Source organism: Apodemus sylvaticus, chromosome 10 (genome assembly GCF_947179515.1).
Source record: "Apodemus sylvaticus chromosome 10, mApoSyl1.1, whole genome shotgun sequence".
NCBI lineage: Eukaryota > Metazoa > Chordata > Mammalia > Rodentia > Muridae > Apodemus > Apodemus sylvaticus.
Window position 1 is genome coordinate 62,036,895 of NC_067481.1, and position 15,126 is coordinate 62,052,020.

At 39.9% G+C, this 15,126-nt stretch overlaps 1 protein-coding gene across 25 annotated transcripts in view; it reads left to right on the forward strand.

Annotated features, from left to right (window-relative positions):
* The window catches only part of Ncor1 (nuclear receptor corepressor 1), a 141,741-nt gene that overhangs the window by 14,068 nt on the left and 112,547 nt on the right, over positions 1-15,126 (forward strand). For all 25 annotated transcript variants that reach the window (XM_052194176.1, XM_052194177.1, XM_052194200.1 and 22 more), the window contains 2 exons: positions 6,354-6,531; positions 11,143-11,309. In XM_052194176.1, coding sequence (XP_052050136.1) covers positions 6,424-6,531; positions 11,143-11,309 — 275 coding nt within the window. In that variant the 5' untranslated portion in view covers positions 6,354-6,423. The remainder of the gene's footprint in view (positions 1-6,353; positions 6,532-11,142; positions 11,310-15,126) is intronic.

Sequence of the window (15,126 nt, forward strand, 5' to 3'; positions counted from 1 at the left end):
TATGTAATTGTACTTACATGTGTAAGTATATATATATATATATATACAATATATATATTATATATATTGTTTTTTTGAGACAGGGTTTCTCTGTGTAGCCCTGGCTGTCCTGGAACTCACCCTGTAGACCAGACTGGCTTTGAACTCAGAAATCTGCCTGCCTCTGTCTCCCACGTGCTGGGATTAAAGGTGTGTGCCACCATTGCCCGGCTCATAGAATATTTCTAAAGGAGACACTGATTTTGGTTCCTTTCTGGGATGACAGCCTGGTAGCTCATGGAGGACAAAGATGTGAAATAGATTTTTAAATTTCATAATCTTGGTACTTTAAGAAACTTCTGATTGAGATGTATTTTACTCTTTTTTTTATATATACTTATTTCTAAAAACAAACTCATAACCCTCTACCTCCACCCAACACCCCACTACTGTTAGCTTTTCAAATCCAAGCAAGTGCAGATACATAGATAAGGGCATGGCCCTGAATGGTTCGAGTTTCTGGTTCTGCTAAACATCTGCACTTGATATTAGCCAAAAGATAAGGAGGCGTGATGAAGCGTCTGCTTGCTACAGAGCCTACAAAACACGGTAGACTATCAGCTTCTCCTGTGGCTGCCACTGATGACTGATTGGGTGATTTCAAAATTTGCTAACTTGCATGTGTTGTGTCTTGGAGGAAATAGGCAGAGGCAACAGCTAGTCCGTGCTCTCACCCCTGTACAACAGAAATGAAAGAATTGTAAAGGTAGGATGATCTTTAAAGTACACACCCTTTTGTCACACAGGTGATTTTTAAAATTTTTTCTCAAAATTGTCTTAAGTTAGATTGAATGTCACTTCTGGACATTCAATTTTATTTTCTAGGCCTAATTGGGTAAAGACTGAAAAAAAAATGATGAAATTGGCCCAGGTTTGCTCACTGATCCCCCTCTTCCCCAGTATTTTTGCCTAGCAGGTACAAAACCCTGGATTTGATTCCAGCATGAGGGGTAACAACGACATAGCTAGAGTAGAAAACTAATAGTGGGCTGGGGAAGCACCGCAGTTGGTAGAGCCCTGGGGAGGTGGAGCCAGGAGCAGAGGGCCAAGGTCATCTTCAGCTACCCAGCTAGTTCAGGGCTGTCTACAGGAGACAAGCCAGTGTGGGTAGGGGTCACTAAATATTAAATGTGGAGTGGGATAGTGGATATGTATGTGTTGTGCGTATATACATGTGTGTGTATGTGTGTATATATATATATAATCTGTTCCCCAAATTAGTATATGTATACATATATATGCATATATCAAATTTTTGTCATGAAATTCTTACATGTTTTTATGTTACTCAAGTAGGATTTCTGTATGTGTTCTACATGTATCTTTTTTCACCATTTATAAAATATTTTAGTCATGTTTATAAAGTATTCCTATCTTTTTGTTTGCTTGTTTTGTTTTTCGAGACCTGGAACTCATTCTGTAGACCAGATTGGCTTCAAATTCACAGAGATCTGCCTGCCTCTGCCTCCTGAGTTCTGTGATTTATGGTGCTTACTGCTGCTGCTGCTGCTGCTGCTGCTGCTGAGTTCTGTGATTTATGGTGTGTGCTGCTGCCGCTGCCACCACCATCACCACCACCACTACCACCTGGCTAGTATTCCTATCTTCATTATACTCATTCTTGTAGCATAAACCTATAATTATGCTCTAGGATAGAAGATCCAGTAGTAGAAAGATAAAGATACTTCATTTAGTTAGTCTATGAATTCAACATTTAGATTCTAGAGGGTTTTTCTTTTTATTGAGGCACAGTCTTGCTAATTATTCCTCAGGCTGGCCTTGAAATAGTTTTATATCCCAGACAGGACTCTCCTGCCTCTCATACTCCTGAGGAGCTGGGATTATAAGGCCTGGCTTCATCCAGAGATTGTGTTGGGCTTTTTTGGGCTACTTTATTGGGTTCTTCTATCTACCACTCTTCCAACACTCATTTCACTCTAATCCATTCCAACCCCCAACACTAGGAGAGAAGGAAGGTTAGAGGGGAAAGGGGGCATAGACCTCTTTAGACTACTTCCTGCTGATTAGGGATGTAGGGTTTGGCAAATCCAATCTCTATCACCTGGATATCTCCAACCAATCCAGCAATCTAGGAAGAGGAGCAGATGCCTTAGGCCCTTTCAGGGCTCTCACATTTTATACCCTCTCATTAGTCCCCAGATTTCAAACATAAACCATCAGCAACTGGCAAAAATCACGCCTCTCCTAGAGCACCAGACAGTCATAGTTACTGATTATGGACAATCTGAAGCAGCCCCACATTTCTCAGCTGGGATTAAAACAAAAACATCCACATAACATGACTGGGTTTTTAAAGAAACCAAAATTCTCAATACAATTTTTATTATACCTGAAAAGATTACTTCAGTTCTTGAGTGAAAGTCATGATGTGTTAAATGTAAAAGGCAAAGGCTCTGAGAGGGAAGCACCTACAAAGCACAGTGAAGGAAGCTTGCTTGTCCTTCCAGACATAAACGTCACCACACTCTCCTGTTTTAGTGTCAGGCTAGTGAAGATGTTTTTAGGCTGGCCACTAGAATTTGACCTCTAAAACCCATGTAAAGGCAGGAGAGAACTGACTCCAGAGTTATTCTTTGACAACCACTGCTGTACTGCATTGTGTGTGTACACAAGTGTACAAATAATAAAAAAAGGTTTTTTATAATTGTAAAAAAATAGGACATAAAAGCCCAAATTAATTAGTGAGCACGATTATCATAGTCAGTAATAGAAATGACTTTCCTTTATGTATGGCTAGAGAGATTGCTTGGGAGTCAAGAATACTTGGTGCTCTTGCAGAGGACCCAGGCTTAGGTCCCAGAACCCACGTTCTGGCTGACAGCTGTGTATAACCCCAGCTCCAGGTAATTCAGCATTCCACTCAGACCTTCTCCTCTTGCATGTTCTGGACATAGCATATATTCAGGTTAAATAAATCAATGAAATAAGTAAACAAAATAAAATAAATAAAATGTTCATAGAGCAATATAACCAATAGTTGTCTATATATTGTTGTTGTTTAAGAAAACAGCCGTGTTTAATTTTACTTACTTTGGCTTTAAATTTTTTTTTAAACATTTATTGGTGTGTGTGTTGAGTGTGTGTGTGTGTGTGCTATAGTGTACCTGTGATGGTAAGATGAAGCCAGTTCTTTCCCTCTACCATGTGAGATGGAACATAGGTTGCCATGCTTGGCCACAGATGCTGTTATCTGCTGAGCCATCTTGCCATCTCCTTTGTTTTGAAAAAATAGTGTCATAGATTGTTGTCCTTCTTGAGATGTTATTATCCTTGAGTAGGTGCTTTTTACATTATATGTGTATTATGAATTATGGAATATATGCTAATATTTGGTGAAATGTCAACATTTTTGAGTTCTATCTGTTTTGAAATGTGTAGCTGTAGCTATTGTAACTCCGGTATAGTTCTTTTTTATATAAATGTACTACAGGCTATGGACTGGAGTTGAGAGTTTCTGTAATTTGTCTTATTGTGGTACTGCAGTAAACGCCTTTTGAATGTCAATATGTGATATTCCAGGATCTCCAGGATATTCGCTTAATTATTGAAGAGTAACAAAGATATTATTTTTTTCACCAAGTGGATAAATTGGGACAATTAATTGTCAATTAAGAAAGAAAACATGGGGGGAGGGGGCAGGAGAGAAGCCCAAAGGGCCAGGAGAAAAGGAAATATGCAGCTGCTGGGTGGGGTGGGGTGGGGCAGGGCGGGGCAGGAAGGGGCAGGGAGGGGTGGGGGTGGAGGGTGGAGGGAACATCCTGAAAGTCCAAGAGACTTGGGATGTGAGAGACTCCCAGGACTCAATGGGGATGATCTTAGCTGAAATGCCCAATAGTGGGGAGAGGGAACAAAGAGTTCACCTCTAGTAGATAAACATGGCCCCCAGTGGAGGAATGGGGCCACCCACCCATCTTCCAAAGTTTTGACCCAGAATTGTTCCCGTCCAATGAAAATGCAGGGACAGAAATGGAGTAGAGACTGAAGGAAAGGCTATACTGGCTGGTTTTGTGTGTCAAGTTGACAAAAGCTGGAGTTATTACAGAGAAAGGAGCTTCAGTTGAGGAAATGCTTCCATGAGATCCAGCTGTGGGGCATTTTCTCTGTTGGTGATCAAAGCGGGAGGGCCCATTGTGGGTGGGGTAGTCCTGGCTTCTCGAAGAAAGCAAGCTGAGCAAGGCAGAGGAAGCAAGCCAGTAAGAAACATCCCTCCATGGCCTCTAGTGTCGGCTCCTGCTTCCTGACCTGCTTGAGTTCCAGTCGTTGACTTCCTTTAGTGATGAACAGCAATGTAGAAGTGTAAGCTGAATAAACCCTTTCCTCCCCAACTTGCTTCTTGGTCATGATGTTTGTGCAGGAGTAGAAATCCTGATGAAGACAAAGGCCATCCAGTGACTGGCCCAACTTGGGATCCATCCCATGCGCAGGCACCAAACCCTGACACTAGTACTGATGCCATGCTGTGCTTGTAGACCAGAGCCTAGCATGGCTGTCCTCTGAGACAGATGCAGCTACTTACAGCCAACCATTTGACTGAGGTTGGGGACCCCTATGGAAGAGTTAGGGGAAGGATTGAAGGAGCTGAAGGGGATTGCAACCCCAAAGGAAGAACAATAGTATCAACTAACCTGAACCCCTGGGAGCTCCCAGAGACTAAGCCACCAACCAAAGAGCATACAAGGGATGGCCTGTGTCCTCCAGCACATGTGAAGCAGAGGACTGCCTTGTCTGTCCTCAGTGGGAGAGGATGAGCCTAAATCCTATAGAGACTTGATGCCCCAGGGAGGGGGGTTGCTGGGGAAGAAGGATGGAGAGGGATGTGAGGAGGAGTGAGTGGGTGGGTGGGTAAGGAAGCATCCTCTCAGAGACAAATGGCAGGAGGAATAGGGTGAAGAGCTCTGGGAGGAGTACAGGGAAGTGGGGCAACATTTGGATTGTACGTAAAACAATTTAATAAAAATAATAAGAAAGAAAGCACAGTTATGCCCTTTTTGGACCAGAAAACCTGTGAATGTTTAAGAAGATGTATGTTAAAGAAAAGCCTAAAACTTGAAGTCTAATATTTTTAAAATGTAGGAATGGAGAAAATCATGCCAGAACAAATAAAAATGCCACATAAAGATGGATATAATTAATATTTAGTATATATGGGTGTATGTATATGAAAAAGGGCTCTCACGTTCAGACAACCTACAGAACTCGTTTGGTTGTTCTGTTCTCTCCTAGTCTCAGGCCTGTACCATCCTCTCTCTGTCTCCTTCAGTCTCCTTGACTTTGGTACGTTTGCATTTGCCTGAGACTTGTATAATTCCATTATGCAGAATGGAGCTGTTTCAGAAACTAGGACATGTGACATCCTAGCAGAGATTGGCTTTCTAAGATCACCCTGCTCATCCTGCTCACTTATTTATTATCTCATTTACATGCTTTATTATAAATTGATACTATTTTTCACTGTCCATTGATTGTTCTTTATTGTCTTGTGTCCCCTCACAGCAAGGAAGCATGCCTTGGTCAGTCTGTGTCAGCTGTTAGAACAGTATAGGTATGCAGAGGTGTGTAGAAAAAGGCATTTTACATTTTCCCTTAAATATTTATTATGGAGACATTAAAATGTGAAATGTTAAAGTAGAACTAGTATATACAAGTCATACATAAGAGTGTGAATTATTTAATGCTATGGTACAGTTTCATATATTTTACGTAGTTAGGAAACAATGCCCTCTACTCCATACCTTTGTTGTTTTATCATCAGTTGATAGATATGACAGTTGGGTTGTTACCAAGGTTTTAGTAAAAAATCTACTTAGCCTCAATTCAGTAAAAGGAGAGCTTTTTAATAAGGACAAGGAAAGTCCAGTGCTGCGCATGGGCACTGACCCTGGAAAGAAAAGGCAAAAGTCAAAGCTGTTTCTGCACTGCTTTAGTGTATCTACCATAGTCTGTGTAGAGGAAAAGATACATTGTTTATTAAACTTTATACTTTATTTTTAAGTATATTTGGTGTTTGATGTACATATATATCTGTATGAGAGAGTCAGATCCACTGGAACTTGAGGTATAGATAGTTGTGAGCTGGATTTTGAAACCCTGTCTTCTGGAAGAGCAGCCAATGCTCTTAATCACAGAGCCATCTCTCCAGCTGCCCCCCATCCCAAACATTAATAACTTCTTTCAAGTAAATATTTGAGGAGCTTTGCCTGGAAATTGTGGTCTTGTTTGTATAGCTACAGTTATAATTTATTAGAAAGACATGTTTTTAGTACTTAAGAATTCTCTTTTCCTGTTCTGTGTAGGTTGCTTCCTAGAAACATGGTTGTTTGTTGGACTTGATCTCACAGCCCAGTGAGGACGTCTTTACTGATAATGTCAAGTTCAGGTTACCCTCCCAACCAAGGAGCTTTCAGCACAGAACAAAGTCGTTATCCTTCACATTCTGTCCAGTATACCTTTCCCAGTACCCGACACCAACAGGTAAGGCATAATCTCAAAATCAATCTCTCTCTCTCTCTCTCTCTCTCTCTCTCTCTCTATATATATATATATATATATATATATATATATAAATAAAATATATTTGTGTGTGTGTGTGTGTGTGTGTGTGTGTGTGTTTTACCTTAATTCTAGCACTTGAGGATCAGAAGCTAGAAGTTGGGAGTTCAAGGCCCCACTTGGCTGTAAATTTGAAGCCAGTTAGGGATAAATGAGACCCCCATCTGAAAAACATACATATTTAATATATACATACGTCTCCAAAAATTGTATGTTTAACACACACACACACACACACACACACAGAGCCATCTATTTATTTATCTATGAGGATCCAAAGTTAGAGAATTAGTTATCTGTCTTCTTGGTTTTCTGCTAAATTTCAGATAGTGAATGTTCCTCTTAATTTTTCTTTTTACATTACGTATTTTGTGTGTGCGTGTGCTCCAGCGTACATGTAGAGATCAGAGAACTTGATACCATGTAGGTTCCAGCGATTGATGTCAGATTGTCAGGCTTGACTGTAAGTGCCTTCATCTGCTGAACCATCTTACTAGCCCATCTCTCTGATTGTGATTGTAGGAATTATTTATAAGAAAGAGTAAGTTGTGTGCAGTTTCTAGGCTAACAACCATATTTATGTTCCATATATATTTTTGTTTGTTTGTTTGTTTTTGTTTTTGTTTTTGTTTTTTGAGACAGGGTTTCTCTGTGTAGCCCTTGCTGTCCTGGAACTCACTCTGTAGACCAGGCTGGCCTCGAACTCAGAAATCCACCTACCTCTGCCTCCCAGGTGCTGGGATTACAGGCGTGCACTACCACGCCTGGCTTATATTCCATATTTTGTTTGAATTTGAAGTTGGCTAGATAATTTGGCCTCTCCTTAGTTTTAGAATAAATATCTTTACTTCACTGAGATATTTGATGGTAGGAAGGTGAAAAAAATGTTTCTATTTTTTTTTTAAAAGATTTATTGATGTATACAGCATTCTGCTTGCTTGTATGCCTGCAAGCCAGAAGAGGGCACCAGATCTCATTATAGATGGTTGTGAGCCAGCATGTGGTTGCTGGGAATTGAACTCAGGACCTCAGAAAGAACCTCTGAGCCAACTCTCCAGCCTGAAAAAATTTCTATAAGTAACTTAACCTTTTGAAAAATGAAATCTGAGGTGAAGCTGTCAGCTTAATGGACAAAGGCTAGCATTGAAAAAGATTTAAAGAAAAACAGAAAAGAATGTTGGATGCAGTGGTATCTGCCTATAACCCTAGAACTCAGCAAGTGGAAGCAGGTATATTTCAGTTCAAGGCCCCTCTGGACTACACAGACAGATTCTGTCTGAAAAATAAACAAAACAAGGAAAGAAAGAACCATGTCTTAGGGCTTCTATTGCTGAGAGAAAACACCGTGACCATAAGCAACTTGTGGGAAGAAAGGTTTTTTGATTGCTTGTCCTTTTGTATGTTTTGCTTTATTTTTCAAGACAGAGTTTCTCTGTATAGCTTTGGCTGTCGTAGAGCTCACTCTGTAGACCAGGCTGGCCTCAGACTCACAGAGATCTACTGCCTCTGCCTCCTGAGTGCTGCGACTAAAGGTGTATGCCGTTCCTGTTCTGATGAGGTTATATCTTTTTCTACTTCAAAATTTTATTTGCTTACTGTTACTATGATGTGTACACGTGTGATGCGTGTGTATGGGTGTAGAGAGCGTGTGGTATGAGTGTGGGAATCCAGAACAACTCTGGGGACTGAAATAAGGTAGTCAGGATTGCTGGGCAAGGGCTTTCTGCTTGACTCATTCTTTTCACTGTTCTCTTCTTACTTTCGTTTAATCCTTTACATCTTTTCTTGAACATAATAAGCTTTTAAATGATTTTCTTTCAATTTTTACTTTTTTAAAATTGTGAGGTATCTTTTTTTTTATTCAATATATTTTTTATTTACATTTCAAATGATTTCCCCTTTAGTTCTGAATTTCTATTATCTGCTTATAGAGAAGGCTCTTCCTATTTGAGCCTTAGTTTAGTTTTGTCTATTTATGACTTGCAAAACTTCTTCCCTACATAGAATTCACATAACATAAAACTTGTATTCTGAAGCTTGTATTACATGTGCTCCCAGAACTTTTTTTTTTTTTTTTTTTTTTTTTGGTTTTTTGGATTTTGTTTTTTCGAGACAGGGTTTCTCTGTATAGCCCTGGCTGTCCTGGAACTCACTCTGTAGACCAGGCTGGCCTCGAACTCAGAAATCCGCCTGCCTCTGCCTCCCAGAGTGCTGGGATTACAGGTGTGCGCCACCACGGCCCGGCTTCCAGAACATTTTTATCACCTGCAATGAAACACCATTTCTTAAGTATCCAATGATGTACTTTCTGTTTCAAAGAATTTGTATCTTGTATTTCATGTAAATGGAATAATACTAATAACATTTAGACATTGAAATCTGGATTAGTCAGTGTAATTTTCTAGTATGTTCAATGCTTTATTTTTTTATAGGTGCATAATGTATAGATGTAACATTTTGTTCATTCATTAATAAACAGTTGTTTCATTTTTCCTTCCTTCCTTCCTTCCTTCCTTCCTTCCTTCCTTCCAGATTTATTTATTTATTATATGTATATGGGTACACTGTTGCTGTCTTCAGACACACCAGAAAAGGGCATCTGATTCCATTACAGATGGCTGTGAGCCACCATGTGGTTGCTGGAAATTTTACTCAGGCTATCTGAAAGAGCAGGAGTGTGTGCTGTTAACTGCTGAGCCACCTCTCCAGGCCCAGTTGTTTTCTTTCTTTCTTCAGTGGCTACTATAAATAATATGTGAAAATTTATATTTAGACTTTTGTTTATAGTTACATGTTTTTAATTCCTTTCAATATATACCTCAGTATATTCTGTGCTTTTGGTAATTATATTTAATTATTTTCTTGTGATTGAGTTAGCATTATTTTTTAAAGATCTAATTTATTATTTATTATTTTTATTATCTCTTTGTATGTCTGTGCATGTGAGTGTAGTGCCCACAGAGAAACCAGAGGCATCAGATTCCTTGGAGCTGGAATAACCAGCAGTTGTGAGCAGCCCCACATGGTGCAGGTCCTCTGTGAGAACAGTACATCCCTATGCTCTTAACTGCTGGCCAAGCTCTTACTGTTCCTCCATCCTCCAATATTTAAACAGCAGAAAAAGAAGCAAAAAACCATCACTAGATAAACACTCTTTTTTGGCCTCTTTGGGCACCAGGCACACATGGTATGCAAACATACATGTAGACAGAATAACCATACACATCTAAAAAACAAAACCAAAACTTTTAGTCATGATGGAAGAAACTAATACTCTTACATAGTAAGATGATTTTTCTGGATTTCAGCTTTTTCATTTGTACATAAACATGGATTTAAAGAGAAAATTTCTGTTTCTGCCAGCTGATTTGTTTTGAACTTGCTACTGGAATGCTTTTTTTCCCTTTTCTTTCTTCCTGCCTACCTTTTTACTTTTAAGAAGAGATAAGATCAAAGCATAGGTCTAGCTATGTAGCCCTGCCTGGCCTGGAGCTTCTTTGTAGACCTGGCTGACTTTGTACTTCCTGCATCTGTGTCCCAGTTGGGATTAAAAGTATGAGCTATCATATCAACCTTATCCTTTCCCCTTTCCCCTTTCCCCTTTCCCCTTTCCCCTTTCCCCTTTCCTTTGAGAGTGTGTGTGTGTGTGTGTGTGTGTGTGTGTGTGTGTGAGAGAGAGAGAGAGAGAGAGAGAGAGAGAGAGAGAGAGAGAGAGAGGGGAGAGAGACACTGAGAGAGACTGACTTATTTTTGCAGCCCTGGGCTAGCCTGGCACTCATTATGTATCCCAGGCTGGCCTAAAATTCAATGGGATGTACTTGCCTAGTATCTTGAGTGTTGAGATTATACATGTGTACTTTGAGATTTCAGAGTAGATTCATGAATTTTAGATTTATTTATATGAGTAATATAGATCACAATTCCATAAATAGATAATAAATTAGAAATGGAAATTTTATATTGATTTTTTTTTTTAACAATAACAATTAAAATGATGAACCAGCAAGGTGGCTGTGCCTGACAACTTGAGTTTAATACCCAGAACCCACATACTAGAAAGGAGGGAATTGACTCTCACAGGTTGTCCTCTGATCTCTACATAAATGATGTGGCATGTGTACAGCCTACCTGACCTCCACAATAAATTAAGTCAATGTAAAAAAGTTTAGGTAAGGGATTGAAAAGATGACTCAATGGTCATGTGTGCTTGTTGCTCTTTCAGAGGACTGGAGTTGTGTTTCCTGGACTCCTGTCTATAGCTCCAGCTCCAGAGGTTCCAACACCTTCTTTTGGACTCTGAAGGCATCTACTGCATGTGTGATATCTAAACACAGGGTCTCACATATACATAAAGGAATAAACTATCACTAGATAGAAATTTTTAAAATGTTGGTGAAAAATTGGCTCAGTAAAGGATTGCAATTGTCACTGCCATTTGTTTTCATACTAACTGGTTCTTAATTGCTTGGTTTAACTTCATAATGCTGTCCTTATTTGTGGTTAATAGTTAACTGACAACTATTGTAATACCAGGAGTTTGCAGTTCCTGATTACCGCTCTTCTCATATCGAAGTCAGTCAGGCATCACAGCTTTTGCAGCAGCAGCAGCAGCAGCAGCAGCAACAGCAGCAGCAGCAGCAGCAGCAGCAGCTTCGAAGACGACCTTCCTTGCTTTCAGAATTTCACCCAGGTTCTGACAGGTAATGGAATTTCTTTTATTTTCTACTTAGGATTAATGACTTTATTTATTTATTTATTTATTTATTTATTTATTTATTTATTTATTTATTTATTTATGGTTTTTCTTTGGATTTGGTTTTGGATGATCTTAGTTTCTTTCTTTCTTTCTTTCTTTCTTTCTTTCTTTCTTTCTTTCTTTCTTTCTTTCTTTCTTTCTTTCTTTCTTTCTTTCTTTCTTTCTTTCTTTCTTGTTTTTTCTTTGGATTTGTTTTTTTTCAAGACAGGGTTTCTCTGTGTAGCCCTGGCTGTCCCGGAACTCACTCTGTAGACCAGGCTGGCCTCGAACTCAGAAATCCGTCTGCCTCTGCCTCCCAGAGTGCTGGGATTACAGGCGTACGCCACTACCGCCCGACTATATAATATATTTATATTTTAATTTTTTTTTCTTTTCTTTTTTTTTCTTTTTTTTGAGACAAGGTTTCTCTGTGTAGCCCTGGCTGTCCTGGAACTCACTCTGTAGACCAGGCTGGCCTCGAACTCAGAAATCGGCTTGCCTCTGCCTCCCAGAGTGCTGGGATTACAGGCAAGTGCCACCACCGCCCGGCTATATTTTAATTTTTAACTAACAAAGCTACATCTGGAATTTTAATTGTGTTTTGAGTTCTTACTGGTTTTCTTTGAACTCTAGATCCTTTTCAATCTCCCATGTGCTGGTGGATTATAGGTTTTGGCTGCAACATCTGGCTCACATCTGTTTTTTTTTCCTATGGTTAAGTTTTTAATGAAAAATTTATTTCTTTTACTTTATGTATTTCCGGGCATGTATCATAATGGTTCATATTTGTAAGTTAGAAACCAACTTTTTTTTTTTTTAATTATTTGTTATAGTCTTTATTTACATTTCAAGTGATATTCTCTTTCCTGGATTTCCCCCTCCCTGAAAGTCCCATAAGCCCTCTTCCCTCCCCCTATTCCCCAGTCCACCCCTTCCTACTTCCCTGCCCTGGTATTCCCCTACACTGCTGCACTGAGCTTTTCCAGGACCGGGAGAAACCAACATGTTAACAGGGGTCAGTTTTCTTCTATATTATAGATTTTGGGGAATCAACTAAGGTTGTTAGACTTGGTGGCAATCACCTTAATCTGCTCTGCCATGTCTCTAGCCTATTTTTTTGTTTGTTTTGAGGTAGGGTCTCAATTGTAGTTTGGCTGGCCTGGAATTTGCTATGTAGATCAGGTTGACCTTTATTTCACAGAGATCTGCTTCCCTCTGCTTTCAGAGTGCCACCATGGCTGGTCCCTTAGTAAAGTTTGTTCTTTCACGATTCATATATACACAGTGCTTGTTCTGGTCACTCCCTCCTCTTTCCTATTTCTCTCCCATTTCTGTAGGACCCTCTCCTTGCTGTAGTTCACTTCCCTCTATTTATTACTTTGGTTTTGTTTTGTGTTTCATAATTTTACTAGTGCCATCTGTGTGACTAACTACCAGAGCCTGGTTGGCTCAGTAGTGGGTGTGCAACTATGCCTTCCCCTCTCCCAGAATCTGATGGTTGCTTTTAGACCATGGTAGGCCACCATGGTCCTTGCCCCTTCTGCAGCTGACTCTTAGGAGGACCCATCTGTGGACCCAGAGCCAGTGTATAGTTTTGCTGTGAGTTATAGTTGCCATGACCTTGTCATACTTGGAAGATGGTATTTTGTAACCCTTTTCCCATCCTCTGGATATTGTATTCTTTCCATCTTCTCTTCTATATGGTTCGCCAAACCGTAAGAGGATGGTGTAAATGTCTTCTCTTTATCCTCACATTTTGTGTAGTCTTGGGTCTTTGTGTTGTCTTTATTCTTAGTAAAGATTCTCTATTTATGCCTTTGTCTGTGGGGATAGACATATATATTTAGAAGATGTTTTGATGCTATATCAATTCAGCTAAATGGTCACCTTAAGTTCTCCTGAAAAGTCTAAGACCTCTTCAGTCATTGATTTGAACTAATATATGGTATTAGATATGGGATTCCTCTTATGGAATTGTTCTTATGAGCAAGTGCCAAATCCCATTAGGTAGCCCTTGGTGATAAGGCCAGTTTCATTGGTCTAGGTATTAAGGGGTTGATGAGAACTAGGAGATTAAGGATGTATAGAGTGACTGACAAATGCTATGTAGTTTATTATAGGTGAAAGCATGCATCCCTGGTCCCAAGGACATTTTTATAGTGAATCACACAAAAGTGCATTCCTTCCAGACTGGTTACATAATGAGTTGTGTAACTGTCACCTTTTTGCTTTCTTGTGGATCTTTGAACATACTATAGTGGGGGGCATTTGAACTATGTCATTCCTGATGCCCATACCAGTGCCATGTTACTTAAACTTCTTTTTTTTTTTAATTTTTTTTTTATTTTTAAAGATTTATTTATTTATTATATGTAAGTACACTGTAGCTATCTTCAGACACCCCAGAGGAGGGCATCTGATCTCATTACAGATGGTTGTTAGCCATCATGTGGTTGCTGGGATTTGAACTTAGGACCTTTGGAAGAGGAGTCAGTAACCGCTAAGCCATCTCTCCAGCCCGTTACCTAAACTTCTAACCGGCTCTTAGGGCCTTTATTCTCTTAGTTGTTATCCCTTTATTCTGAAACCATTTCACCAATGAGCACATCTCACAGTGATATTATAGTTTGAAATTATAGGTTGATATTATAGAAGTTGGGTTAGTCTATCAATGTTTTCACCCCATAGTTTGCCTGCATTGCACCATCTGGCGCAAAGACTGCCAGCTAGCAGAGATGAATCAGCCCAGTTTCAACTTGATTTCTCTATCTTGTATCCAAGGTTTATTGTGTCTGCAGCAGAAGGGTCATACCAGCTAGTTCTGGTGGGTAGCCAATAAAAATGGCAATAGCCCTGTATTGTTTTGTTGGCCTTTGGAACCTCTGACCTACTTCTACAAAGGTGTCCCACATTTGGCACTGGTGTTTTTGTTTAGTAGTCATTCTTGGATCTGCACTCTTTAGTATTGGGACTAGATCTCTAGTATTTAGACTCTTGGGTTTTTAATTGTTAATGGGTTACTGTGTGTTTTAGTAATGGTTTCTATTGCTGTGAAGAGACCCCCGCTCTCTCCCTCCTTCCCTCCTTCCTTTTTTTTTTTTTTAAAGATTTGATTGCCAGAAGAGAGCATCAGATCGCAGGATAGATGGTTGAGAGGCACCACGTGGTTGCTGGGAATTGAACTCAGGACCTCGGAAACAACACAGACAGTGCTCTTAACCATTGAGCCATCTCTAAAGGAAACCATTTAATTGGGTCTGGCTTCTTGCCTGTTATCCTCATGGTGAGAAGCATGGTGACATGCAGGTAGACATGGTGCTGGAGAAGGAGCTAAGAGTTCTACATCCATTTCTGCAGGCAGCAGGAAGAGAGGCGAAGAAGAGAGGAGACTGGGCCTGGCTCTGGCTCAAGCATCCAAACCCTAAAGGCTACCTCTCTGGATACTGTCTTGGATATTGTCCAATAACAAGGCCTCACCTATTCCATAAGGCCACACCTCCCATTGGTGTCACTCCCTCTGAACCTTTGGGGGACCATTTTCATTCAAATGGACACAGTTTGGTTTTCTTATATCCTTTGTTTGACCTTCTCCCCTCCTTCCCTTTCCCCTTCCTTTTTAATCCCCATCTCCCTCTTTGCTGATACTTCTCACTCCCAACAGCCCCCTCCCCATTTAGCCTATTTTATTCTCTCTTGCCTTAGCAGTAACTTCCACACTTCTGTTCTCTCTGATTTCTTAGGTTTCTGAGGTACTCCAGATAAACACACAAAAGAGTCAGGGC